Raw genomic sequence first — 27,915 nt, 5'->3', positions numbered from 1 at the left:
CTAGCTTCTTTCACAGTGTTACCAGCCTCGGGAGGTGAAGATCGCTTCCAATATCAGATTCTTACTGAATCGTCACCAGCCCTTCAGCCCCAAGGGTGTAATGCTGAGGCACTGGTCATTCCACGCTTGACCCTTATCTAAAGTTCAAAGTAAACATATTATCAAAGTGCATATTTGTCACCACGTACGACCCTGAGGTACATTTTCTTGTGGGCATACTGAATAAATCTAATAACCACGGCAGAATCAATGAAAGAGCACACCAACAGGGTAAACAACCGGTGTGCAAAAGACAACAAACTCTGCAAATGCAGAGGAAAGAAAGAATAATTATCAATAAATGAGCTATAAATATCAAGAGCGTGAGATGAAGGGTGCTTGAAAGTGAGCCCAGAGGCCATGGGAACAGGTCAGTGTTGGGGTGAGTGAAGTTGAGGGAGGTTATCTCCTCTGGTTCAAGAGCCTAGTGGTTGAGAGGTAATAACTGTTCCTGAACCTAGTGGTATTTTCTCCATATCCCTCCAGTCCATTGTTGAGGATCTGAGTATCTGAAACAGAAGGGTGTAAGTTTAAAGTCCACTACGCCACTGGTGTTTAGGGTAGGAATGAAGGTCCTCCATCACTGTCAGTGTTCAGGGCTTCCTTCATCGTGTCAGTAGCTTCCTCTTGGTTTTCACTACTGTCAGCCATGCAAGTCCCAGGTGGAGACGCAGGAATACCGTCACATTCAGATGTAGAAGGATTCTTCATTGCTATTCCCATAACAGTTTTGTTTGACCTTTTCATGGTTGTTAGCTTTGAGCTGAACCCCCGAGCCTGGAGGATAGGTGGGCCACTCTTAGTCCGGCCTCTTCAAAGTTTTGGCATGGGTGACCCTAGCAAGAGCCAAAGCATAAAAAGCCCTGGCTCCAGCCAGCATAGCTTTCTGGGTCACTGAGGCACGCAAGCCTCCAAACCCTACAAGATTGTGATCCTCTTGGAGGGTCAGTTTAAGGTAAGGGGAAGGAAGCTGGAAGAATTTTACACAAAGTGTGGTTGATATCTGGAAGGGAGAAGGAAAAATTGGACACGATCAATGGCATGGTAGCATAAAACTATGACAGCACCAGTGGCCCGGGTTCAATTCCCAGCGGTGTCAGCGAGGAGTTTGTACGTTGTTTCTGTAACCATGTGGGTTTCCTCTGAGCGCTCCGGTTTCCTGCCACAGTCCAAAGACGTTCAGGTTAGTAGGTTAATTGGTCACAGGGGTGTTTGAGTGTCTTGGGCTCACGCAGCCAGACCAGGCCTAACCGTGCTGAATCTCTAAAGGAAGTTAAATCTGCTGCAGGACTTGAACTCGTACCTTTGGATTTTCAGCCCACACGAGTGGATTTTAATTCTAACAATGCCAATTCTGTGTGGAAGTACAGAAATGTAAAAACTTGCGTTTGCTGTTTTCTAACCATCTTCTCTTTGCCTCTCTCCCTTGTTGCTTTATAGAGTTTTTAAGAAGTCAAGCCCAAACGGAAAGGTAAGGTCTCCCATTTGAACCCTATGTCTATTTTGCAATTTTGGGCCCTTGATCTAAAAAAGGATGTGTTAGCGAGGGTCTGGAGGAGGTTCACAAGAATTATCTTGGGAGTGAAAGGGTTAACGTATGAGGAGTTGGATGGCTCTGGGCCTGCCTGCACTCACCGGAGTTTAGAAAACTGAGGGAGGGGATCTCGTTGAAATCCATCAAATATTGAAAGGCCTGGATACAGTGGCTGTGCAGAGGGTAGTTCCAGTAGTAGGAGTGTCTAGGACTAGAGGGCACAGCCTCAGAGTAGAAGGATGTCTGTTTAGAACAGACATGAGGAGAAATTTCTTTAACCAGAGGGTGGTGAATCTGTGGAATTTATTGCCAGAGATGGCTGTAGAGGCCAAGTCATCGGGTGTATTTAAAGTAGAGGTTGATAGGTTCTTGCTTAATCAGGACTTCAAAGGTTATAGGAGAAGGTAGAGAATGGGGTTGAGAGGGAAAATAAATCAGCCATGGTGGAGTGGCAGAGCTGACCTGATGGGCCGAATGGTTAATTCTGCTCCTATGTCTCATGCTTTTATGGTCATGTGGATAGTGGCACAAGGTTTATTGCTACAGTCTCAGAACTCTAGAGACATGGGTGCTGTCTGTGTGGCATTTGCCTATTCTCTCTAACGCTATGTAGGCTTCCCCCAGGTAATCCAGTTTTCTCACACCTCTTTACCCCTCATCCTCCTTCACTCCAAAGAAAAAAGCCCCCTAGCTCGCTCAGCCTATCCTCATAAGACATGCTCTCTAACCCAGGTAGCATCCTGGTGAACCTCCTCTGCACCCTCTCCAAAGCTTCTACAATCTTCCTATAATGAGTCAACAAGAACAGAGCACAATGTAACACCAGAGTTTTATAGAGCTGCAGCATTACCTTATGGCTCTTGAACTCAGTCCCCCAACTGACGAAGGTCAGCACGATGGATTTTAACTACCCTATCAACTTGTGCAGCAATTTTGCGGGATCGACTGACATGGGCCCTAAGATTCCTCTGTTCCTCCACACTGCTAAGAATCCCGTACTCTGCCTTCAAAGTCCAATCACTTCACACTTCTCCAGACTGAACTCCTGGCCTCTGTTACTAAATCACAGCTTCAAAATGTTAAAGATTTGACGGTATTTCATAGAAGTGTTAGCAAACATTATCTGGCATTGAGCCCAGGACAAGATACACATAACAGAGGTGGTGAGACAGAGGCTTTAACAAGTGTCTTAAATGAAGGAGAGAGATATTTATTGAGGAGTTTTAAGAGCTCAGGGGCCAGGCAGCTGCAGACGTGCACCCAGTGTGGGAGCATTATGCGAGAGACCAGAAAGGGAGGGCAACAGTGGCCAACTGAGGGGTTTGCAGAGGGAGTTTGCAGCATTTTGTGTGTGTTGTTCAACATGCAGGATTCCCAAAAGGTTAATTTGCAGGTTGAGCCTGCGGTGAGTAAGGCGAACGCAATGTCAGCATTCATTTCAAGAGGACAAGAACATTAAAGCAAGGATGTAATCGTGTGGCCTTGGTCAGTCTGCACTTGCAGTATTGCACGCAGTTTTGGGCCCCTTATCAAAGGAGAGATGTGCTGGCATTGGAGAGGGTCCAGAGGAGTTCATGAGAATGATCCCGGGAATGAAAGGGGTAACGTACAAGGAGCTTTTGATGGCACAGAGGGCCTGAATTTGATGGCGTTCAGAAGAATGAGGGGGATCTCATTGAAACCTATCTAGTGGACTCGGAGAGGATATTTTCCTGTCGTGGGGGAGTCAGCAAGCATGGCCTCAGAATAGGAGAACGTACCTTCGGGACAGGGGTGATGAGTAGTTTCTTTCACCGGAGGGTAAGTGGATCTGTGGAATTCATCATCACAGACGGCTGTGGTGGCCACGTCACTGAGTATATTTAAAGCAGAGGTTGATGGGTTCTTGATTATTCAGGGTGGCAAAGGTTATCAGGAAGAAGACAGGAGAATGGGGTTGAGAGGGGTAATAAATCAGCCACAATGGAGTGGCAGAACAGACTTGATGGGCCAAATGGCCTAATTCTACTCCAATGTCTTATTTCCAGCATTTCCAGAATCTCTTGAATTTAAAATCACTTTACACTGCAGCTGTCTGCAGTTTAAAATTAAAAATTATTCTTCCAAAATGAACAACTGCATTTTCCTGTATTTTTCTCCATTTCAAAATCTGTCTTGTTGTTGCTGTTGCTTCTGCTCTGCTGAACGCAGTGACCGTGTTACGCCGGAGCCGGAATGTGTGGCGTCACTTGTGGGCCGCCCCAGCGCATCGTTAGGCTGCGGCGGTTTTTGTCACATTTCACTGTATGTTTCAGAGTCAGGTTTATCAGGCTTTGAAATCTGTCGTTATGTAGACATAAAAATCCTATAAATCACAATATCATTATCTTCATAATGTGCCTTCAGATAGATGGAGCTCGTCAGCCTGGGAAGGCAGTCCTTCTAAGAGAGGGAAAACTCTGATTTCAAACCTCCGCTGCCTTGCGACCATACCCACTCATGGGAAAGGCTTTGGGAGTAAACCCTGAGGACAAATCCGGAGCTGGAGTGTCTAAGGCAGTCCGACGTTCCCTTCAACCTCATTCTGGCAACTCCTGCGACGACACTGGTGCCGAGCTGTATCGGCCCTTGCCCTTCCCTTGGACAGCATCAGCGGCGTGGAGAGGGGAGACTGCTGATTGGGCAACTGCCGGTCTCCCATACAACCTTGTCCAGGCCTACACCCTGGAGAAGACCCTCGCAAGACTTCCCAGGCCCAGATCCATGGTCTCACGAGACTAACAGATGCCGTCGCCATCATAATGTGCTGTGCCATATGACGTGGGTGATCGCGGTCTTTCCATGACCATGACTGTTCTTGGCAAATCTTTTCTACAGAAGTGGTTTGCCGTTGCCTTCTTCTGCGCAGTGTCTTTACAAGACGGGTGAGCCCAGCCATTATCAATACTCTTCAGAGATTGTCTGCCTGGTGTCTGTGATCCCCAAACCAGGACTTGTGATACCATAAAGAATATAAAAATATAAATATGCTGTATAAAAACAGAACAAAATAATGAGGCCATGCTCCTAGTACAGGGACTGTCTGGAAATCTGATGATGGAGGGGAAGGAGCTGTATCCAGAACATTTGAGTGTGTGCCCTCATGCTCCTGTACCTCCTCCCTGATGTTAGTAATGAGTAGAGGGCTTGTCCCAGGTGATCAGGGGCCTTACTGATGGACACCTCCTTTCAGAAGCATTGCCGTTTGAAGATGTCCTGGATGCTGGGGAGGCTAGTGCCCGTGGTGGAGCTGGCTGAGTTTTCAACCCTCTGCAGCTTTTTCTGATTTCGTACATGTGATAAATAAATAAAACTGAATCTGAGGCTGTGAGTAGGCATTTCCTCCCGAGGGAAGGAGCTGAGATCTTTAACCTCCTGGTGTTAATGCACAGGATGTCAGTGGTGGTTGGTGGGGAAGAGGACTGGTGGGAATCAGAATCAGGTGAATTATCACTGACATACGGTGCTGTGTAAAAGTCTTAGGTACATGCACTGTACCAGCAGTTATGGTCGAAATGACAATAAAAGTTGACTTGACTTGACTTGATATATACAGCTAGGGTGCCTAAGGCTTTTGCACAGTTCTATCTTTGTTAACGTGGAGTGGAAAGCGAGTTTGTAAATCTGGTGGGAGGAAAGGATGTTGGGAATGGTGAGGCTGGAGTGCCACGGGAGGGGTGTGGGACAGCTGGCAGACAAGGAGTGCCTAGGGTGGGGAGGGGGTGATGAGGGTGCAGACACACCCAGCCCTGAGACACCAGGCAAGGTCATTTGATTCCAATCAGTTGGTTTATTTATCATTACAGTATGTCTTTCTGGTGCTTCCCACTCCCTTTCCTCTCCCCTCTGCTCTTCCCAACCATGATTCCCCTCGCCCTGCCCTCTTCCGACTCTCAGAGCATAATAGAGACCCATATCAGAATCATCACTCGCGTATGTCATGAAATGTGTGTGTTTTTTGTGGCAGCAGTACAGCGTAATGCATAAAATTTCTACAGTACTCTGCAAAAGTCTTTTGCACCCTAGCTACGTATGCGAGCCTAAGATTTTTGCACAGTACTGTATATTGGTAGTTTTGTGGCTGCAGTACAGTGCAATGTAATATATAATTACATTGATGGTGTTTGACAAACTTACTGGAGTTTTTTGAGGACATAATGAGTGCAGTGGATAGAGGGGACAGGTGGATGTCGTATACTTGGATTTCCAGAAGGCGTTCGATAAGGTGCTGCACAAGAGACTTATAAATAAGATACGGATGTATGGAGTTGGAGGAAGTGTATTGGCATGGATAGTGGATTGGTTAACCAATAGAAGGCAGAGAGTTGGTATAAATGGGTGTTTCTCCGGTTGGCAGTCTGTGGTGAGTGGGGTGCCGCAGGGGTCGGTGCTGGGCCCGCAGTTGTTTACCATTTACATTGATGATTTGGAAGAGGGGACTGAGTGTAGTGTAGCAAAATTTGCTGATGACACTAAACTGAGTGGAAAAGCAAATTGTACAGAGGCTGTGGAGAGTCTGCAGAGGGATATAAATAGGTTAAGTGACTGGGCCAAGGTCTGGCAGATGGAATACAACGTTGGTAAATGTGAGATCATCCACTTTGGAAGGAATAATAAAAGAACAGATTATTATTTAAATGGTGAAAGATTGCAGCATGCTGTTGTGCAGAGGGACTTGGGAGTGCTTGTGCATGAATCGCAAAAAGTTGGCTTGCAGGTACAACAGGTTATTAAGAAGGCAAACGGAATGTTGGCCTTCATTGCTAGAGGGATTGAATTCAAGAGCAGGGAGGTCATGCTGCAACTATACACGGTACTGGTGAGGCCGCACCGGAGTACTGCATGCAGTTCTGGTCTCCATACTTGAGGAAGGATATACTGGCTTTGGAGGCAGTGCAGAGGAGGTTCATCAGGTTAATCCCAGAGATGAAAAGGTTAGTTTATGAGGAGAGTTTGAGTCGCCTGGGACTATACTCTCTGGAGCTCAGAAGAATGAGAGGGGATCTTATAGAAACATACAAAATTTTGAAAGGGATAGATAAGCTAGAAGTAGGAAAGTTGTTTCCATTGGTAGGTGAGACAAGAACTAGGGGGACATTGCCTCAAGATTCAGGGGAGAAGATTGAGGACAGAGATGAGGAGAAACTGTTTTTCCCAGAGAGTGGTGAATCTGTGGAATTCTCTGCCCAGGGAAGCAGTTGAGTCTTCTTTACTAGATATATTTAAGATACAGTTAGGTAGATTTTTGCAGAGTAGGGGAAATAAGGGTTATTGAGAAAAGGCAGGTAGATGGAGCTGAGTTATGGACAGATCAGCCATGATCTTATTGAATGGCGGGGCAGGCTCGATGGGCCAGTTGGCCTAGTCCTGCTCCTATTTCTTATATTCTTATAATGAGGCCGCAGTTGGTCGGGGTCGACCATTGATGTTTCATCCTAGCTGTTTAGATACAGAAGCTAGGGCAGTATAATATGGAGAGCAAGCTATTGCCCATGTAGCAAGCTCCCCCGCTCCATGCTCTGATGAATCTAAAGGAACGGCAGAGACTGACACAGTTTCGTACCAATAGTGCCACAGGCGTTGCCAGTCAGCATTGAACTCAACGTAGGACTGCCTTAGGGACTCCGGCTCTGGATTTTTCCTCATGGTGTACTCCCGAAGCCTTCCCTGTGAGTAGATATGGCCACAAGACTGCAGAGAGTTAAATCAGCATTTTCCTCTCCAAGATGAGCTGCTGACCTCGGCTGACAAACCCCATCTGCCCAGAGCAACTGGTTTTAAGGTGTTGGTAATCTGCATTTACCCCGTCTGTCAGTATAAGCGGTTCCACCAGGCTTAGTAGCCACGTGAAGGCCAGGAGCTGGACTTGGTTGTCAGAGGCTATTTGAAACATGCGCTGTTGGGAGCATTTAATAGATAGTGGGAGCTCATCCCCATTACCATTTCCCCCGGCTATAACAACCTTAATGAATCCCAATACATAAAACGGTTCATAAATTGCAATAAGATACATATATATTTTTAAAATTAAATTAAATAAATAGTGCAGAAAGGGAGGAAAGACAATGAGGTAGTGTACATGGGTTCATTGTCCATTTGAAATCTGATGGTGCTGGGGGAAAAGCTGTCCCTAAAATAATTGTATATCTTCAGGCTCCTGTACCTTCTCCTTGATAGAAGCAGTGAGGAAGGGGCATGACCTGGGTGATGGGGGTGTTGATGATGGAGGCATCGCCTTTTTGAGGCACTGCCTTTTGAAAATGTCCTCGATGGTGAGGAGGCTAATGCCTATGATGGAGCCGATTGCACTTACAATCTCTGCAGCTTCTCCCAGTCCCTCCATAGCAGACTGAGAGTAACCAGTCAATATGCTCTCCACGGGACATCTGTAGAAATTTTCTAGAGGCTTTGGCGATGTATCAAATCTCCTCAAACTCCTAATGAGATATGGCTGTAGGACAGCAAGCTCATTCAGAGCAGAAACAGGACGAGCCGCACATTTCTGAAAACTAGTCTCACTCCCAGAGGGTGAGAGTGTGTTTCATTTACAAGTACCTCGATGTGTGCCTGCACCAAGATATTTTTATCAAACGACAACAGAATAATGGCTATTCTGCAGCTTTCTGGAACACTGTTGAGACGTGTTAATTGGATCCATGGGGAATAATCCCTGACAATTCACGGTCTCGAGATGCAATCAGAGCCATCTCAAGGGAAGGAGTAATTCCAAGAAGTGACTATTCTGTCTGTCGAGATAATCCTGTCAATGAGTTATAGAGTGCAGTGCGTCATTGGTGCTGCCCTCCAGTGTCTGCTCGGCAGAAGACAAGCTGTATTGTGCTTGACTGCAGGCTGCTCCAACATTCATGGAGTCGGGGACTTGGACTATATTTTTTTGTGTGTGACTGTATTTTGCTGCTCTTCTATAGGTGCTATTTGTGCCTTGTGCTGTGTGACTGTTGCAACCGGATCCCGGAGTAACGCAGTTTCGTTTGGCTGTACTCATGGGTATTCATGTATGGCTGAATGACGATTCAACTTGAACTTGAACACAGAAACACAGCCTACAGCCCAACCTGTCTGTACTGACTAGGATTGAAGGTTAAGATTCAAGTTGATTTATCACGTGTAGATTGAAACATACAGTAAAATGCGTCATTTACAAATGCACCCAAGGATGTGCTGGGGGCAGCCCACAAGTGTCACCACACATCTCCGGTGCCAACACAGCATGCCCACAATGTTCGGCAAAACAACGCAGAACACAACAAACAACAAAATAACAACAGCAAAACAGTCCCTGCTCCTCCCTCACCACACACACACATAGTTCTCAAAGCCCAGACCAGGCAGTCTTCTTCAGCCTCCGGATTCCAGTGGACTTTGATTCATTCTATGAATTGGGCATGGACCTGCAGACCATCAACCTTCAACTACCCCAGTGGACGGGCTCTGGACAATAGGCCTCAACAAGGTGCCCATCTAGGCTTGCCCCATTTAGAGTCCTTGGCAAGTGAATCCATCAGGGTTACTTACTGTATCGGGTGCTCGCGATACGGCCTCCTCTACATCATTGAGGGACACAGGTTGGGAAACCACTTCACTGAGCAGCTTCACTCTGTCAGCCACAACAAGCATTTCAATCCACTTGCCATCCCACACGGACATGTCCATCCCCAGCCTCCTCTACTGCTGGGTTGAAGCTAATTTCCTGTGAATACAAGGTGGTGTTGTCTCAAAAAGGTGGCATCTATCCATTCAGGACCTCATCTCCCACAATGTTCCCTCTAAATTGTTTTACAGCTGCTCTGGGCAGGAAATTTTGGCATGGCCTGAAAACACTTAATACTAACATGATCTAAGAAAATTCCACCTGTGCAGCAACAAAGGATATGTGCGCAGGAGCATTTCAGTTACCGCAAGACCACACACCTCTGTGGCTCAGAGGGAACAGCGGTCAGGACATACTCTGGACTCATTGCTACCATCCGGGAGGAGGTACAGGAGCCTAAAGATGCACACTCAGTGACTCAGGAACAGCTTCTCCCCTTCTGCCATCAGATTCCTGAATGGACATTGAACCCATGAATACTACTTCTCTTTTTTTCTCTTTTAGACCAAAAGATCATAAGATATAGGAGCAGAATTAGGCCATTTGGACCATCAAGTCTGCTCTGCCATTTCATCATGGCTGATCCATTTTTCCTCTCAGCCCCTAATCTCTTGCCTTCTCCTCATAACCCTTCATGCCCTGATCAGTCAAGAATTTATCAACCTCTGCCTTAAATATACATAAAGAATTCCACAGATTCACCACTCTCTGGCTTAAGAAATTCCTCCTCATCTCCATTCTAAAAGAACACCATTCTGAGACTGTGTCCTCTCTCCCACCGTAGGAAATATTCCCTCCACATCCACTCTATTAAAGCATTTCACAACTCGCTAGGTTTCAATGAGGTCGTCCCTCATTTTTCTGAATTCCAGTGAATACAGGCCCAGAGGCATCAAACGCTCTTCATATGACAAGCCATTCAATCCTGGAATCAATTTCCTGAACTTCCTTTGAAACCTCTCCAGTTTCAGCACATTCTTTCTAAGATAAGAGGCCCAAAACTGCTCACAATATTCCAAGTGAGGCCTCACTACTTCTTCATATAATCTCAATATTACATCCTTGCTTTTATATTCTAGTCCTCTTGAAATGAATGATAACATTGCATTTTCCTTCTTCACCACAACCTCACCTGCAAATTAACCTTTAGGGAATCCTGCACAAGTTCTCCCAAGTCCCCTTGCATCTCAGTTTTTTTCCCTCTCCATTTAGAAAATAGTCAATCCTTTCATTTTTTCTACCAAAGTGCATGAACGTACACTTTCCTACACTGTAGTCCATCTGCCATTTCTTTGCCTGTTCTCTGAATCTGCCTAAGTCCTTCTGTAATGTCTCTGCTTCTTCAAAACTACCTGCCCCTCCAGTTATCTTCATAGTGTCTGCAAACTTTGCAGCAAATCCATAAATTCCATCATCCAAATCATTGACATATAATGCAAATAGAATCGGTCCCAACACAGACCCCTGTGGAACACCACTGGCAGCCAATCAGAAAAGGCTTCCTTTATTCCCACTCTTTGTCTTCTGCCAATTGGTCACTGCTTTGTCCATGCTGGAATCATTCCTGTAATGCCATAGGCTCATAGCTTGCCTCATGTGTGGCACCTTGTCAAAGGCCTTCTGAAAATCCAAAAACACAGCAACTGATTCTCCTTTGTCTATCCTGATTGTTATTTCTTCAAAGAATTCCAACAGATTTGTCAGGCAAAATTTTCCCTTGACAAAACCATGCTGACTACGGCCTATTTTATCATGTGCCTCCAAGTACCCTGAGATGTTATCCTTAATAATTGACTCCAACATCTTCCCAACTACTGTCAGACTAATTGGCCTATAGTTTCCTTCCTTCTGCCTCTCTCCCTTCTTGAAGAATGGAGTGATATTTACAATTTTCCAGTCTTCTGGAATGATTCCAGAATCTAATGGTTCTTGTAAGTTCATTAGTATCTCTTCCACCACCTCTTTCAGGACCCTGGTGTGTACACCATCTGGTCCAGGTGACATATCTACTTTCAGACCTTTCAGTTTCCCAAGAACCTTCTCTCTAGCTAAGGTACCTTTGCACACTTCATGACCACTGACACATGGAACTTCTACCATACTGCTAGTGCCTTCCACAGTGAAGACTGATGCAAAATACTTAGTCAGTTCATCCGCCATTTCCTTGTCCCCGTTACTACCTCTCCAGCATTATTTTCCAGTGGTCCGATATCCACTCTTGCCCTCTTTTACACTTTATGTATCTGAAGAAACTTTTGATATCCTCTTTAATAATATTGGCTAACTTACTTTCATATGACATCTTTCTTAATGACTTTTTAGTTGCCTTCTGTTGGTTTTAAGAGCTTCCCAATCCTCTAACTTCCCATTAATTGTTGTCCTATTATGCCCTCTCTTTGGCTTTGACTTCTCTTGTTAGCCATGGTTGTGTCTTCTGTGTCATCTTACCTTTTGAATAATTCTTCCTCTGTGGGATATATATTTCCTGTGCCTTCCAAATTGCTTCCAGAAATTCCAGCCATTGCTGCTCTGCCGTCATCCTTGCCAGAGTTCTTCTCCATTCTACTCTGGCCAGCTCTTCCTTTATGCCCCTGTGATTCCCTTTACTCCACTGTAGTACTGATACATCCGACTTCAGCTTCTCCTTCTCAAACTTCAGAGTGAATTTGATCATATTGTGATCACTTTCCCTTAAGCTCTCTTATCAATTCCAGATCATTGCACAACACCCAACCCAAAATAGCCGATCCCCTAGTAGGCTTAACCGCAAGCTGCTCTAAAAAGCCATCTCATAGGCATCCTGGAATCTCCCCCTCCTGGAATCCAGGACCAACCTAATTTTCCCAATTTACCTGTATATTGAAATCCCCCATAACCACTGTGATGTTGCTCTTTTAGCATGTATTTTCTATGTTCCTTTCTAATTTGTAGACCACATCCTTAGTACCATTTGGGGGTCTGTATGCAATTCCCATCAGCGTCCTTTTACCCTTGTAGTTCCTTTGTTCTATCCCCAGTGATTCAACACCTGCTGACCCTATGACATCTCTTTCTAAAGACTTGATGTCATTTCTTTACTTTTCACTTTTCACCGTTGTGCTCTCTTTATGCATTACTTATTTAAATTTTATGATAAATGCCAGTGATACTAAACGTGATTTTTTTTCTTACTGTTTGTTTTCCAGCTTACCGTGTACCTGGGGAAGAGGGACTTTGTAGACCACGTGGACTTTGTGGAGCCAGTGGGTGAGTTCAATAGTCCGACAGACAGAATCCGGGCAGTTTTATACTAACAGAGTGGAAGCTGTTTGACTGACCCAAAAAGGCAAAGTTCAAAGTAAATTTATTATCCAAGTACATATGCAACCTGATATTTGTTCTCTTGTGGGTGTCGTGGTTTCTCGTGCCCCACATACGACCAGGAGACACAGAAGACTCATCAAGAAGGGTTAAACTTTAATTTGCAAATCAAAGCTGAGACAGTCAGTGAGCTAGTTGCTGATTGCCCACCGATCCTTGTACATAGCATTTTTTATAGCAATCTCCTGGTTTAGTTGCATTAGCATATCCAATCGGTCTACAGTTGTGTATCACAAGTACATCCGCCACTATTGTTTCTACCCATTGACTTAATCATGTTCTAATCTACATCTCTTAGCTACCTCTCATTAACACACCATTATCTTCTACATTCTTAAGATTTCATTCTCCTACTAAACTGGATACATGCATAGCAAATAGCAAGCTCAAAGCTGACTACATAGTTTTGGTTACACAGCAAACAATGCAACTTTTATACTCCAATATATCTCCCCTTTTACACAGAGAAAGAAGATTAAAGAGTCCACGCACTAAAGCCCCAATAAACTCAAGCACTTATTCCCAAATCTCGGGTTAAACTATAATTTTCTGCTCCAAGACCTCAAAGTATTCTCTCCCTGTTCCCCTGAGCCAAAAACCTGTCCCTTTGTACCTGAGACAGGGAAAAAGACTCAGAAGCCCTTACAATCTACTCCCACACTGTCGTTTTGCTCTTGTTCATCCTGCAGGTGTTGTAGGCTGTAACGATACATTTTCGGTGTTTCTTTCTCCACTAAGCTTGCTTCAGTAATTGCCACGAGCAGCGGAAATTGTTTGATTGCAGCACGCACTACAAGAGACTTGAGACAAGGAAGAAAACAGCACAGCACAAGCGCACAGCTCAACAATACAATACTGACAGTTATTGCCATTTTAGTCATCCATACTCCCCATCCTCTGAGTCTACTTTCTAACCAATCAAAGAACTGATGTCCGAACCCTGCATTCTGTGCGCATACCTCGCACTGTGACAAGACAAAGTCCACTGAAGCCTGTAAATAAGGTGGCCAAAAACCATCCTTCTTTATTTTCTTTATCACTTCCCCCCTTGCACAATGGTCAATCCCATGCGCTTCTGAAATCAGAAACGTCAGTAGAGGGGTGGGCGCTACCATCAAACCATCTTCCATGCTCCACAAGCCTTCCGGGTTCTGCTTGGCCCCCCTTCGTCTTCACATTGTCTGTTCTGCCAAAGTTGCCTTACCTTGTATTTCAATTAGGTCCTCTACCACAGGTTCTGGAGCTAGGCTTACCTGGGGGGCAATGACAGCTGATGTACATCCAGACGCTTTTCCGGCTGCCTCGTCCGCAGCTTGATTTCCCTTTGTTATTACATCATTTCCCTTTTTATGTGCCTGGCATTTTACTATAGCCAATGCTTTAGGTTTCATCATGGCTTTTATTAAATCTAGAATTTGCTGACAATGTTGTATGGGATCTCCACTGCTTTTTTAAAAACCTTTCTGTTTCCACACTGCCCCGAACAAATGGCATACGCCGAATCAGTATAGATGTCTACTTTCTCACCTTCCATCATTTCACATGCAGCTGTCAGGGCTTTGATTTCCGCTAGTTGGGCAGAACACGGTTGGGGACAGGACTCCATCCTAATAATCTTATAGCTCAACTGATCCTGCTGTACTACTGAGAACCCTGCATGATTTCCATCATAATCCCTATAACAAGAGCCATCTACGAGCAGAACCTTTTTATCTGCATCCTCTAGTGGTTCTGACCATAAATCTGCTCTCAATTTGGCAAATGCCATCGGCTTCCCTACACAATCATGGGGTTCTCCTTCATAGCCCAAAGGGACAAAATCGGCTATATTACTGGTAGTGCATCTCTGTATAGTTATGTCTGGAAATGTCAATAGCATCTGATACGCTGCTATCCTGGCTGGCGTCAGCACAAATTTCCCTCTTTCCAGCAATTCTGCTACTTTGTGGTGTGTGTACAGAGTCACAGGATAGATAGCCCAGGGTTACAGATGATGCCTTTTCATATGCATAGTACAGCTCAGCCAATCCCTGATAACAGGGTGGATACCCCTGAGTCACCTCATCTAGTCTCGTACTGTAGTATGCTATCGGCTGCGTTGCTTTTCCTGTGTCTGTCTCTTGTGTTAGAACCACTGTGACATAACCCTCCTGTCGGTTGGATACATACAAATGAAAAACCTTCTCGTAGTCAGGCAAAGCTAATGCTGGTGCTGACTGCAATTCCTGCTTAATAGTATTGAAAGCTATCTCCACCTCTCCATTCCACTGTAAGCCATTCTTCAAATTGGTATGTCCTGCTTCTTTCATTATCTTTCTCAAAGGTGCCACAATCTCAGCATATTCTCCTATCCAATCTGAGCTGTACCCTGCCATTCCCAAAAACGTCATCATCTGCCCTACTGTCTGGGGTTTTGGGGCCTTAGTTATTGCCTCAATCTGATCTGGTGCTATCGCCTTCATTCCCTTGGATATTACCCTGCCTAAGTATTCCTCTTGCTGCGTGCAGAATTGCAGTTTCTTTTTGGATACTTTATGTCCTCTGCCAGCTTCTCTAACAGAGTTATAGTGTCCTGCTCACACTGTTCCTTACTGTGGGAGCAAATCAACAGGTCATCCACATACTGTAACAATGTACTTTCCGATGGTATGCCCTCTAGGTCTGCCTTCAACACCTGATTAAAAACATATGGTGAATGTTTAAACCCTTGCGGCATTCTGGTATCGGTATACTGAGCACCTCTGTAAGTAAATGCAAACAGATACTGACACTGATCGGCCGGAGGAATGCTGAAGAAAGCCGAACACAAATCAATCACTGAAAAGTAACTTGCTTCTGGTGGAACATTGGTCAAAAGCGTGTGTGGGTTGGGGACTACCGCTGGCCAGTCCTCTACCACATCATTTACCGCTCACAAATCATGCACCAATCTCCACTTAGATTTATCTGCTTTTAAGACCGGCGGCAACGGGGTATTGCATGGACTGTTTGTTCTTTTAAGCACTCCTATTTAAGCAACCCCTGCACTGTTGATGCTATTCCCTCTTCTGCTTCTGGTCTTAGAGGGTATTGTGGTCTCCTGGGTGGAATTGCTCCTCTTTTCAGCCTTATTTCCACCGGACTAGCTGTTTTTATTTTCCCTACGTCCGTGTCATGCTGCGACCACAGAATAGATGGCAACTCATCCAACTTTCTGTCTTTCTTTCTGCTGGCCTCTTTCCTTTCCCAGCAATGGCATGTGTGGTTGGGGAGTTATTTCGACCTCTCTCACTGTCCCTACCATATCTACACTTACCATTATTTTAATGCAATTGATGTCTTCTGATATCCACACCTCTGGTGTGATTTTCCTCCACATTGTTACGGTTTCAGCACTCTTAACTGAGGGTCCTAAGTCTTTAGACTGATATCCCTTGTTTACCAACAACATTACGTGGGGCACAGCCTCCAGTATCCTGTACCATTTTTCTAAAAAGGTGTTCCACTTAACTTGTAAAGCTGCCCCTTGCTTTCCAATTATCACAGCCTCCCCTTCCAGGTGCTGTTGGGTACATGCCTCCAGGTGCCATCTCTCCTCTAACTCCCTGTTCTGAGTCTCGTCAAAAATCACTGTACAATGTAGCTCAGATTTGGGCATTACAGCCCTGGGTAGTATAGCCTGCACACCCTTTTTCCATTTTTCCCAGGTTTCCTGAATCTGATCTGCGATGTCTCCTATCCAAAAGACATTAGCCTTCTTGTCTTCTCGCACTATCAATTGAGCCCCTGCTCTTTCCACACTCAGCCCATTTCTGGTGCATTCTAATTTTAATTCCAGTTTCAATAAGGCATCTCTGCCTAACAAATTAATCGGAGTTCCTTTAAATACTAGCACCAGCAAAACAATTCCTTTATTTCCCATTCTCAACTGCACTGGAGCCGTGCACTGTGTCAACTGTGTTTTCCCTGAGAACCCTACCGTCTTAATAAACTTTCCTGACATGGGAAAGTGAAGGGCATACTGTGGCTGTACGCAAGTGTACGTGGCTCCAGTATCTATCATCATTGGTGTCAGTTGCCCTTCTAACATAACCTGAACAATGGGTTCGTCGTCTGCCTCCCTTGTTATCATTGGGTAATGTCCCTTCCCACTCGAGTTCTCAGGGCACCCCTAATACCTCGCATAGGGGTTCACAGGTCCGCTTGGGCCTGTGGGGGCTGGTCCTTGGCTAAACTTTAGTTCCCTTATCGGTGACAGGCCATGGTGTAAACGGACAATCTCTTCTCATGTGACCTGGCTGATTACATCCCCAGCACAGTCTCTCTACCTCTCTTTCCCCCTGTTTCCTCACTGGTCCCCTCTGCCCATAGCTCCTCCGTCCCCCTCCTTGGGACTTCCAGTCCTGTCTGGGCTGTTTGAGTTTAGTCTGTTTATTTCTATGGTATAACCGATACTCCTCATACTCCTTTTCCTCTCTCAAGTATTTCATCCGTTCAATCTCTTCTTTCATTTCTCTCTTTGCCTGTTCCACCTTTATCCTTTCTGCCTGTATCTCCTTCCATATCGCCGCTTTTTCCTTCTCGTATTGTTTTTTTTCCTCCTCATTATCCCAAACTTGGACTTCTCCCTGCATGTTTACTGTTCCCGTCAGCAGGGGGCACTGCTTAGGGGTTCCTTCCTCATTATAGGGAGGGGGCTTTTCTGTTTCTTTCACATCCAGGTACGGAGCTGAAGCCAGCTTCTCACTGTACCTCCCTCTAACAGGCTGTTTCTCCAGCACCTTAGTGTCTTCCTCGCTTGTAATCAATATTCTACCTGTCCTCCTCAGCCTTTCTCCCTCCGTTCTGAAGAGTTTTAGCACTTCCATTTCTTGTTCTCTTTTTTGCCCTCTTTTCTTAGATTTATCTTTTGGTTTGTAATTTTTAATTAGTGCCTCCATTTCTTCGCACAAGCTTACATCAAACGTTCCTTCTCTTGGGCCATTTTGTGACCAGGTTTTTGGTTCTCTTTTACCAAAGTTTTTGTGATCTCATATTTATTTACCGGGATTTTTTTTGCTCAGAATCTCTACTGCCATTCCTTTACCTGTCATGTTGTTCTGTCTTTTTAAGGTATTTCAGAGATTCACAGTTTGTTTACAGGATAATATTATTTACTCTAATTCTATGCCTAGTCTATCGTCTATCTACCAGCGCTTTAAACTATATATTGGACTGTCCTTGTTTCCTATTCTGTTCTGCCCATACAGACCTCTATTCAGAGCGGTATCCACAGAACTTTCTCTTTGCACCTCGTCTATTCAGACCCTTATCTCTTAAGGCGGTATCCACGAGGATTTTCTGTATTTTTGCTTTCCCTGCCCGTTCAGACCTTCGTTTCATACGAAGTGGTATCCACAGGGATTTTCTCTTTGCACCTCGTCTATTCAGACCCTTATCTCTTAAGGCGGTATCCACGAGGATTTTCTCTATTTTTGCTTTCCCTGCCTGTTCAGGCCTTCGTTTTATACGTTTTTTTCTCGTGCCCCACAAACGACCAGGAGATGCAGAAGATTCTTCAAGAAGGGTTAAACTTTAATTCGTTTTATACGAAGGTCTGAACGGGCAGTGAAAGGAAAAATAGAGAAAATCCTCGTGGATACCGCCTTAAGAGATAAGGGTCTGAATAGACGAGGTGTATAGAGAAAATCCCTGTGGATACCGCTGGTTTCTCGTGCCCCACAAACGACCAGGAGATGCAGAAGATTCTTCAAGAAGGGTTAAACTTTAATTTGCAAATCAAAGCTGAGACAGTCATTGAGCTAGTCACTGATTGCCCCCGATCCTTGTACACAGCATTTTTTATAGCAATCTCCTGGTTTAGTTGCATTAGCATATCCAATCGGTCTACAGTTGTGTATCACAAGTACATCTGCCACTATTGTTTCTACCCATTGACTTAATCATGTTCTAATCTACATCTCTTAGCTACCTCTCATTAACACACCATTGTCTTCTACATTCTTAAGATTTCATTCTCCTACTAAATTGGATACATGCATAGCAAATAGCAAGCTCAAAGCTGACTACATAGTTTGGTTACACAGCAAACAATGCAACTTTTATACTCCAGTATGGGCATACTCAAGAAATCTAATAATCACAATAGAATCAGTGAAAGATTGCACCTACAAGATGGGCAAGCAGCGTGCAAAAGACAACAAAGTGGGCAAAAAAGAAGAAAAAGTAAACAATAAATATCAAGAAATTGAGATGAAGAGTCCTTGAGAGCGAGTCTGTAGGTTGTCTCAATGATGGAGCAAGTGAAGCTATCCCCACAGCTTCAAGAACTTGATGATTGAAGGGTAATAACGGTTCCTGAACCAACTGCTGAAAGTCCTGAGGCTCTTGTACCTCCTTCCTGATGGCAGCAGTGAGAAGAGAGCATGGCCTGGGTGGTGGGGGCCCCTGATGGAGATGCTGCTTTCCTGCAACAACGCTCCAAGTAGTTGGTGGAAAGGGCTTTACCCATGATGAACTGGGCCATATCCATTACTTTTTGTAGGATTTTCCATTCAAAGGCATTGGTCTTTCCATACCAGGCTATAATGCAGCCAGTCAATATACTCTCCACCACACATCTATAGAAGGTTGTCAGAGTTTTAGCTGTTTCTGTGAATCTTGACAAACTTCTAAGGAAGTAGAGGCACTGCCGTGCTTTCTTCATAATTACAATTATATGTTGGGCCCAGGACAGGTCTTCTGAAATAATAACCTGGAGAAATTTGAAGTTGTTGACCCTCTCCACCTCTGATCCCCCATTGAGGACTGGCTGATAGGCCTCCATTTCCCTCCTCACAAAGTCAATAATCAGTTCCTTGGTCTTGGTGGCATTGAGTGAGAGGTTGTTGTGGCACCACTCAGCCAGATTTTCAGTCTCCCTCCTGTATGCTGATTCATCGCCATCTTTGATTTGGCCTATGACAGTGGTATCATCAGCAAACTTAAATATGGCCATTGGAGCTGTGCTTAGCCATATGGTCGGAAGTGTAAAGTGAGTTGAGCAGGGGGGGCTAAGCACACAGTCTTGAGGTGCACCTGTGCTGATGGAGATTGTGGAGGAGATGTTGGTGCCTCTCTGAAAGTGAGGAAACTAAGGATCCAATTGCACAAGAAGTTACTGAGGCCTAGGTCTTGAGGCTTATTGATTAGTTTTGAGGGGATGATAATATTAAATGCTGAGCTGTAGTCAATAAAGAGCATCCTGATGTGTGCATCTTTGCTGTCTAGGTGTTCCAGGTTGAGTGATAAGTCAATGAAATGGTATCTGTTGTGGACCTGTTGTGCTGGTAGGCAAACTGGAGCAGATCCAATTTGCTTCTCAGGCAGGAGTTCAAAGTAATTATCAAAGTACATATATGTCACCCTATACAACCCTGAAATTTGCTTTCAACGCCAACGCATAAAACCCTCACGGTCTGTGTCCACTTGGCGGACAAGGGTGCAGGACAAGGTATGCAGGAGCAGACTGTTCAAGAACCGTCATGGTGCATCATGGAATGGCATGGTGGACATCTTAGTGAGGCGGCTCGCATTGTGTGCGACCGGATCCCACGATCCCTTCGGAACCTCGGTTCCGATGAGTAATTCTGGCTGTGCAGGAAATCTGGCAAGCACAGTCAGGACCTCTCTGCACCCCCAATCTTCTTGGAAACCCACCATGATGGGATAGGGATGACAAAGGTCAAAATGCATTTATTATCAAAGTGCTATAATCATATATGTACTTTGAAAATAAATTTACTACCCTGAGATTCATTTTCTTGCAAGTATTCATAGTAAATACTAGAAACACAACAGAATTAATAAAAACAACACCCAACGAGCAACCAATGTGCAAACAAAAACCAAACTGTGCAAATTCAAAAGGAAAGAGAGAAGAAAATAATAACAATAATTAAGTAAGCAATAAAGAACCACAACAGGATGAGAGCCGGCCTCTGTCACAGCCAGAGCTTTACCTCTGCTAGTGCAGGAACACCCTAACCGAACGAGACCATCACAGATTTGCAATAGCTCCCAGTGCGCGCCTGGCAGCTCCTGCAGAACGATGTGGCCAGTACTCACTGCCAGGAGCCGTGTACCCTCCGGAAGACAGTTCCCCAGGTGATGAAAGTGCATGCCACGTCAGAGGGTGCCCAGTGTACAGGTGCCATCTGGGTACAGCTGCACACCAGTGGCTGACCGCTGACCGGCCTTTGCTATTGGAAGACACAGGACCACAGCAGAGACCAGTGTCTCCCATCACCCCAGAAGAAGTCCATCATCTTCCTCTGGGTCCTGGTGACAAAGGCAGTGGGCAGGAGCAAAGTGACCAGCTGGGAGCTGAGCATAGAGGCCACCAGCTCATTAATGGACAACACTCCGCACTGGTTCAAAATAGTCACTTCTTCAGAAATTAGAGAATAGAAAATGGTCCAAATCCTGCAACGTTTAGATCCAGCATCTCACAGATACAGCTCGTCCTTCAAAGGTTCCTTTTTCTCAGAGTCAGAATCAGGTTCAATATCACTGGCATATATCATGAAATTTGCGTTTTGTAGCAGCAGTACATTGCAATATATAATTAAAATACAATAAATTACAATAAAAATATATATCATTAAATTAAATAAATAATGCAAAAAGAGCAAAATAAAGAAAAAAAAGTTCTGAGGTAGTGTTCCTGGGTTCATTATCCATTCAGAAATCCAATGGCAGAGGGGAAGAAATTGTTCCTGAGTGTGTGTCAGACTCCTGTACCACCTCCCTGATGGTAGCAATGAGAAGAGGGCATGTCCTGGGTGATGGGGGTCTTAATGATGGGTGCTGGCTTTTTGAGGCATTGCCTTTTGAAGATGTCCTCGATGCTGGGGTGGCCAGTGCCCGTGATGGAGCTGGTGAAGTTTACAACTTCTTCATCTTTTTCTGATCCTGTGCAGCAGCCCGTGCATGTCAGACCTCCTTATATATTCCATACTTCCTAAAATCTTTGCCAAAGGAACGTGTCCTCCGTGGTCACAGACAGACTTCCCCAAACTGAGTGGCTGCTTCTAAAGCTGCTTGATCCCGGACACCTGCTCTCTGGTAGACTCAGACAGAAAAACCAGACGTGACCCCACAGCCATCTGTGACAATGAATTCCACAATTTCACCGACCTCTAGCTGAAGAAATTCCTTCTCAAATCTGCTCTATAAGACCATAAGGCATAGGAGCAGAATTAGGCCATTCAGCCCATCAAGTCTGATCTGCCATTCCGTCATGAATAATCTACTAACTCTCTCAACCCTCATTCTCCTGTCTTCTCCTTGTATCTAATCAAGAACCAATCAACCTCCGCTTTAAATATACTGGTTGACCAAATCAAAGGATCCAACCATCTCCCTCAACTTCTTAACCTAAGCTTAGCCACAATGGGGTGGGGGGGGGGGTGGAATGCCACTCTGAGGGTGACACCCTCACCGCGAACAATGGAGTCCAACAGACCACTCGGAATAGGTGCACTTGTGTCTCGCCCGGCCTGGGAGCGTTTACAACTGCTAAGTGAAGGAAATGACCCTGTACTTCATCGAACACTACAACACAGTATAGGCCCTTCAGCCCACGATATCTTCTAACCTACTCTAATATCAATCTAACCCTTCCCTCCCACATAGCCCTCCATTTTTCTATCATCCAAGTGCCTATCTAAGAGGCTCTTAAAAGCCCCTAATGTATCTACCTCTACCCCTCTGGCAGGGCATTTCACGCACCCAACACTGTAAAAAAAACTTATCTCTAACAATCCCCCTCCCTATACTTTCTTCCTCCAGGTTACTGACACTGAGCATAGGTCCGTGGTGCAGAAGGGAAAGAGGGAGAAGAGGGGACCGCTGGTGATAGGCGACTCAATAGTCAGGGCAACAGACAGGAGATTCCGTGGACGTGAAAGGGACACCCAATTGGTATGTTGCCTCCTAGGTGCCAGGGTCAGGGTCTCGGATTGTGTCCACAACATCTTGGAGAGGGAGGGAGAGCAGCCAGATGTCTTGGTACATGTTGGTACTAATGATACAAGAGGGAGAAGCAAAGAGGTCCTGAAAAGAGAATTTAGAAAGCTAGGCAGAAAGCTGAGAAACAGGACCTCACGGGTAGTAATTTCTGGGTTGCTGCCTGCATCACACACCAGTGAGGGTAGAAATTTGGTAGATAAATGTGTGGCTGAGAAGCTGGTTCAGGGGGCAGGGCTTCAGGTTCTTGGATCATTGGGATCTCTTCTGGGGCAGGTATGATCTGTTTAAAAGTGACCAGTTGCACCTGAACCCAAAGGGGACCAATATTCCGATAGGCACGTGTGTTAGAGCTGTTGGGGAGGGTTTAAACTAAATTTGGCAAGGGAATGGGAGCCAGAGTGAAGGGACTGAGGATAGGATGGATGGTAAAAAAGCAAAGATAGTGTGCAGTCAGACTGTCAGGAAGGGCAGGCAGGTGACAGGACAAAATTGTAGCCAGCAGGGTGAGTATCAGTGCATTAGGGATTCAGAATCAAAAAGGGTAGCAAATACAGTACTCAAAGTGTTGTATCTCAGTGCATGGAGTGTAAGAAATAAGGTGGATGACCTTGTTGCACTATTACAGGTTGTCAGGTATAATGTTGTGGACGTCACGGAATTGTGGCTGAAGGATGGGCGTAGTTAGGAGCTGAATGTCCAAGCTACACGTTGTGTCAGAGAGATAGGAAGGTCAGCAGAGGAAGAGGTGTGGGTCTGCTGGTAAAGAATGGCATCAAATCAGTAGAAAGCTGTGACATAGGATCGGAAGATGTTGAATCCTTGTGGGTTGAGTTAAGAAACTGCGAGGGCAAAAGGACGTTGAAGACGTTGATGCAGGCTTCCCAACAGTGGCTGGGAGGTGGACCACAGGTTACAACAGGAAATAAGACCAGTGTTGGGAGTGGGCCAGTAGTGAGAGTAGAAGCGACAGGCTTTGGCTCAAATCAGGCTTCGGCTCGGAAGAGGCGTCGGCTCTGTGTAAAGCATCTGTTAAGGTTTCCTTTTTGTTTCTTTTACCCCTCTCTTACTGCACCATCTAAATGGCTGTGGTGTGCTCTTCGTGCCGGATGTTAGAGAACTGAGAGACCCTGAGTCTCCCGGGGAACTACATCTGCGTGATGCGCATCCGGTTGCAGCTCCTTGAAAACCGTGTTAGGGATCTGGAACAGCAGATGGATGACCTTCAGCTTGTACAGGAGAGAGAGGATGTAATTGATCAAAGCTACATGGAAGCAGTCACATCGAAGTTGCAGGAGGCGAGTAGCTGAGTGACTGTCAGGAGAATCGCAAAGAGACAGTTAGAGCAGAGCACCCCTGTGGCTATTCCTCTCAGAATCAAGTATACCGCTTTGGCTACTTGTGTGAGGGATGACTTCCCAGGAGAAAGCCACAGCAACCGAGCATGGGTCCGTGGTGCAGAAGTGTAAGAGAGAGAAGAAGGGAGCGGTAGTGATAGGAGATTGAATAGTGAGGGGAACAGACGAGATTCTGTGGACATGAATGGGATACCCGGATGGTATGTTGCCTCCCAGGTGCCAGGGTCAGGGATGTCTCAGACTGTATCCACAGCATTTTGGAGAGGGAGGGGGAACAGCCAGATGTCTTGGTGTATATTGGTATTAATGACATAGGAAGGAAAAGCAAAGAGGTCCTGAAAAGAGAATTTAGAAAGCTAGGTGGAAAGCTGAGAAGCAGGACCTCAAGGGTAGTAATTCCTGGATTACTGCCTGTGCCATGCACCAGTGAGGGTAGAAACAGGATGATTTGGTAGATAAATGTGTGGCTGAGAAGTTGGAGCAGGGGGCATGGCTTCAGGTTCTTGGATAATTGGGATGTCTTCTGGGGAGGTATGACCTGTTCAAAAGTGACAGATTGCACCTGAACCCAAGGGGGACCAATATTCTTGTGGGCAGGTGTGCTAGAGCTGTTGGGGAGGGTTTAAACTAACTTAGCAGGGGGATGGGAACCGGAGTGAAGGGACTCAGGAAAGGAAGGATGGTAAAAAAGTAAAGATAGCGTGCAGTCAGATTGTCAGGAAGGACAGGCAGGTGAAGGGACTTAGTTGCAGCCAACAGGCTGAGAATCAAATCATTAGGGATGCAGAATCAGAAAGGATAGCAAATACGGTACTCAAGGTGTTGTATCTAAATGCACGGAGTATAAGAAATAAAGTGGATGATCTTGTTGCACTATTGCAGATTGCCAGGTATGATGTTGTGGCCGTCACGGAATCGTGGCTGAAGGATAGTTTTAGTTGGGAGCTGAATGTCAAAGGTTACATGTTATATTGGAGGGATAGGCAGAGTGGGTGGAGTGGCTCTACTGGTAAAGAATGGCATCAAATCAGTAGAGAGATGTGACATAGGATCGGAAGATGTTGAATCCTTGTGGGTAACAAGGAGATGGCTGGTGAACTAACTGAGTATTTTGCGTCAGTTTTCACTGTGGAAGACACTAGCAGTCTGCCTGATGTAGTGTGTGAAGGAAGAGAAGTGGATGCAGTTACTATTACAAGAGAGAAGGTGCTCAAAAACTGAAAGACCTACAGGTACATAAGTTACCCAGACCCGAGGAACTACACCCTACGGTTCTGAAAGAGGTAGTGTTAGTGATTATGGAAATGATCATTAGAAATTATTTTTCAAAAATCATTGTTTCTGGCATGGTACCAGAGGAATGGAAAATTGCAAATGTTACTCCACTCTTTAAGAAAGGAGGAAGGCAGCAGAAAGGAAATTATAGACCAGTTAGTCTGACCTCAGTGGTTGGGAAGATGTTGGAGTCAATTGTTAAGGATGAGGTGATGGAGTACTTGGTGACACAGGACAAGACAGTACAAAGTCAGCGTGGTTTCCTTCAGAGAAAATCCTGCCTGGAAAACCTATTGGAATTCTTTTAGGAGATTAGATAAAGTAGGATAGATAAAGAGGATGCAGTGGATGTTGTATGTTTGGACTTTCAGAAGGTCTTTGACAAGGTGCCACACGTGCAGCTGCTTACCAAGTTAAAAGCCCATAGTATTACAGGAAAATTACTAACATGGTTAGAGCATTGGCCGATTAGTAGGAGATAGCAAGAGGGAATAAAAGGCTCCTCTTCTGGTTGGCTGCCAGTGTCTAGTGGTGTTCTGCAGGGGTTGGTGTTGGGACCACTTCTTTTCATGCTGTATATAAATGATCTGGATGATGGAATAGATGGCTTTGCTGCCAAGTTTGCAGATGATATGAAGATTGGTGGAGGGGTAGGTAGTGTTGAGGAAATGGGTAGGATGTAGAAGGACTTAGACAGATTAGGGGAATGGGCAAGAAAGTGGCAAATGAAATACAATTTTGGAAAATGCATGGTCATGCACTTTGGTAGTAGAAATAAATGTGTGAACTATTTTCTAAACGGGGAGAAAATTCAGGAATCTGAGATGCAGAGGGACTTGGGAGTCCTTGTGCAGAACACCCTGAAGGTTAACAGACAAGTTGAGTCGGTAGTGAGGAAGGCAAATGCCATGTTAGCATTCATTTCAAGAGGTTTAGAATATAAGAGCAAGGATGTGATGCTGAGGCTTTATAAGGCACCGGTGAGGTCTCACCTTAAGTATTGTGAACAGTTTTGGGCCCCTCATCTTAGAAAAGTTGTGCTAATATTGGAGTGGGTCCAGAGGAGGTTCTCGAGGATGATTCCAGGAATGAAAGCGTTATCATACGAGGAATGTTTGATGGCTCTGGGTCTGTACTCGCTGGAATTCAGAAGGATAAGTGGGGGATCTCATTGAAACCTTTCAAATGTTGAAAGGTCTAGACAGGGTAGATGTGGAAAGGATGTTTCCCATGGTGGGAGAGTCTAGGACAACATCTCAAAACAGATGTGGAGAAATTTCTTTAGCCAAAGGGTGGTGAATTTGTGGAATTTGTTGCCTCATGCAGCTGTGGAGACCAGGTCGTTGGGTGTATTTAAGGCAGAGATTGATAGGTTCTTGATTGGACATGGCATCAAAGGATACGGGGAGAAGGCCATGAAATGGAGTTGAGGAGGAGATAGAAAAAAAGGATCAGCTATGATTGAACGGCAGAGCAGACTCGATGGGCCAGATGGCCTGATTCTGCTCCTATGACTTATGGTCTTATGGAAATAGAAAAGGCATATCGAAAGGGCAATGTTATGATAGTCATGGGAGGTTTCAACATGCAGGTTGATGGGGATCCCAGAGAGCGAGTTTGTTGAATGCCTATGAGATGGCTTCTTAGAGCAGTTTGTCATTGAGCCTACTAGAGAATCAGCTATACTGGATTGAGTGTTATCTAATGAACTGGAGGTTAATAGGGAGCTTAAGGTAAAAGAGCTCTAAGGGGACAGTGATCACAATATGATTGAGTTCAACTTGAAATTTGATAGGGAGAAAGTAAAGTCTGACATAACAATATTTCAGTGGAGTAAAGGAAATTACAGTGGTATGACAGAGGAGTTGACCAAAGTAAATTGGAAGGAGTAAATTGGAAGTAAATTGCGAGCAGGGAAAACAGCAGAGCAGCAATGGCTTGAGTTTCTGGGGGAAATGAGGAAGGTGCAGGATAGACGTATTCCAACAACAAAGAAATACTCAAATGGCAAAACAATACACCTGTGGCTGACAAGCGATGTCAAAGCTAATGTAAAAGCAAGAGAGAAGACACGCAACAAAGCAAAAATTAGTGGGAAAACAGAGGATTCGGAAGTTTTTAAAAACCTACAGAGAGCAATTAACATGATCATTAAGAAGGAAAAGATGAAATTTGAAAACAAGCTTGCAAACAATATCAGAGTGGATAGTGAAAGCTTTTTCTGGTACGTAAACAATAAAATAGGGTTGTGAGTAGATATAGGGCTGCTAGAAAATGAGATGCGGGGACAAGGAGATGTCAGATGAACTAAATGAATATTTTTCAACAGTCTTCACTGTGGAAGACACTAGCAGTGTGTCAGATGCTGAAGGGTGTGAGGGAAGAGAAGTGAGTGCAGTTACTATTACAAGGGAGAAGGTGCTCAAAAAGCTGAAAGACCTAAGGGTGTATAAGTCACCCAGACCAGATGAACTGCACCCTAGGGTTCTGAAAGTGGTAACAGTAGAAATTGTGGAGGCACTAGTAATGATCTTTCAAAAATTGTTTGACAATGTCATGATGCCAGAGGAACTGGAAAATTGCAAATGTTACCCCACTCTTTAAGAATGGAGGAAGGCAGCGTAAAGGAAGTTATAGACCAGTTAGCCTGACCTCAGCGGTTGGGAAGGTGTTGGAGTTAATTGCTAAGGATGAGGTTATGGCGTACTTTGTGACACAGGACAAGACAGTAC

The 27,915-nt window shown here is 45.0% G+C and overlaps 1 protein-coding gene across 3 annotated transcripts in view; it reads left to right on the top strand.

The window, feature by feature from the left end:
• LOC140727085 (beta-arrestin-1) overlaps positions 1–27,915 on the top strand; it is a 141,752-nt gene that overhangs the window by 63,193 nt on the left and 50,644 nt on the right. For 2 of the 3 annotated variants that reach the window (XM_073044328.1, XM_073044327.1), the window contains exon 2: positions 12,389–12,449. In XM_073044328.1, the coding sequence (XP_072900429.1) occupies positions 12,389–12,449 (61 nt within the window). Of the gene's footprint in view, positions 1–1,479; positions 1,511–12,388; positions 12,450–27,915 lie in introns of all 3 variants that reach the window. The other variant, XM_073044329.1, reaches the window with a different exon arrangement.

The sequence above is a fragment of the Hemitrygon akajei genome, chromosome 4 (genome assembly GCF_048418815.1).
Source record: "Hemitrygon akajei chromosome 4, sHemAka1.3, whole genome shotgun sequence".
NCBI lineage: Eukaryota > Metazoa > Chordata > Chondrichthyes > Myliobatiformes > Dasyatidae > Hemitrygon > Hemitrygon akajei.
This window is presented reverse-complemented; position numbering and strand designations above follow the sequence as displayed.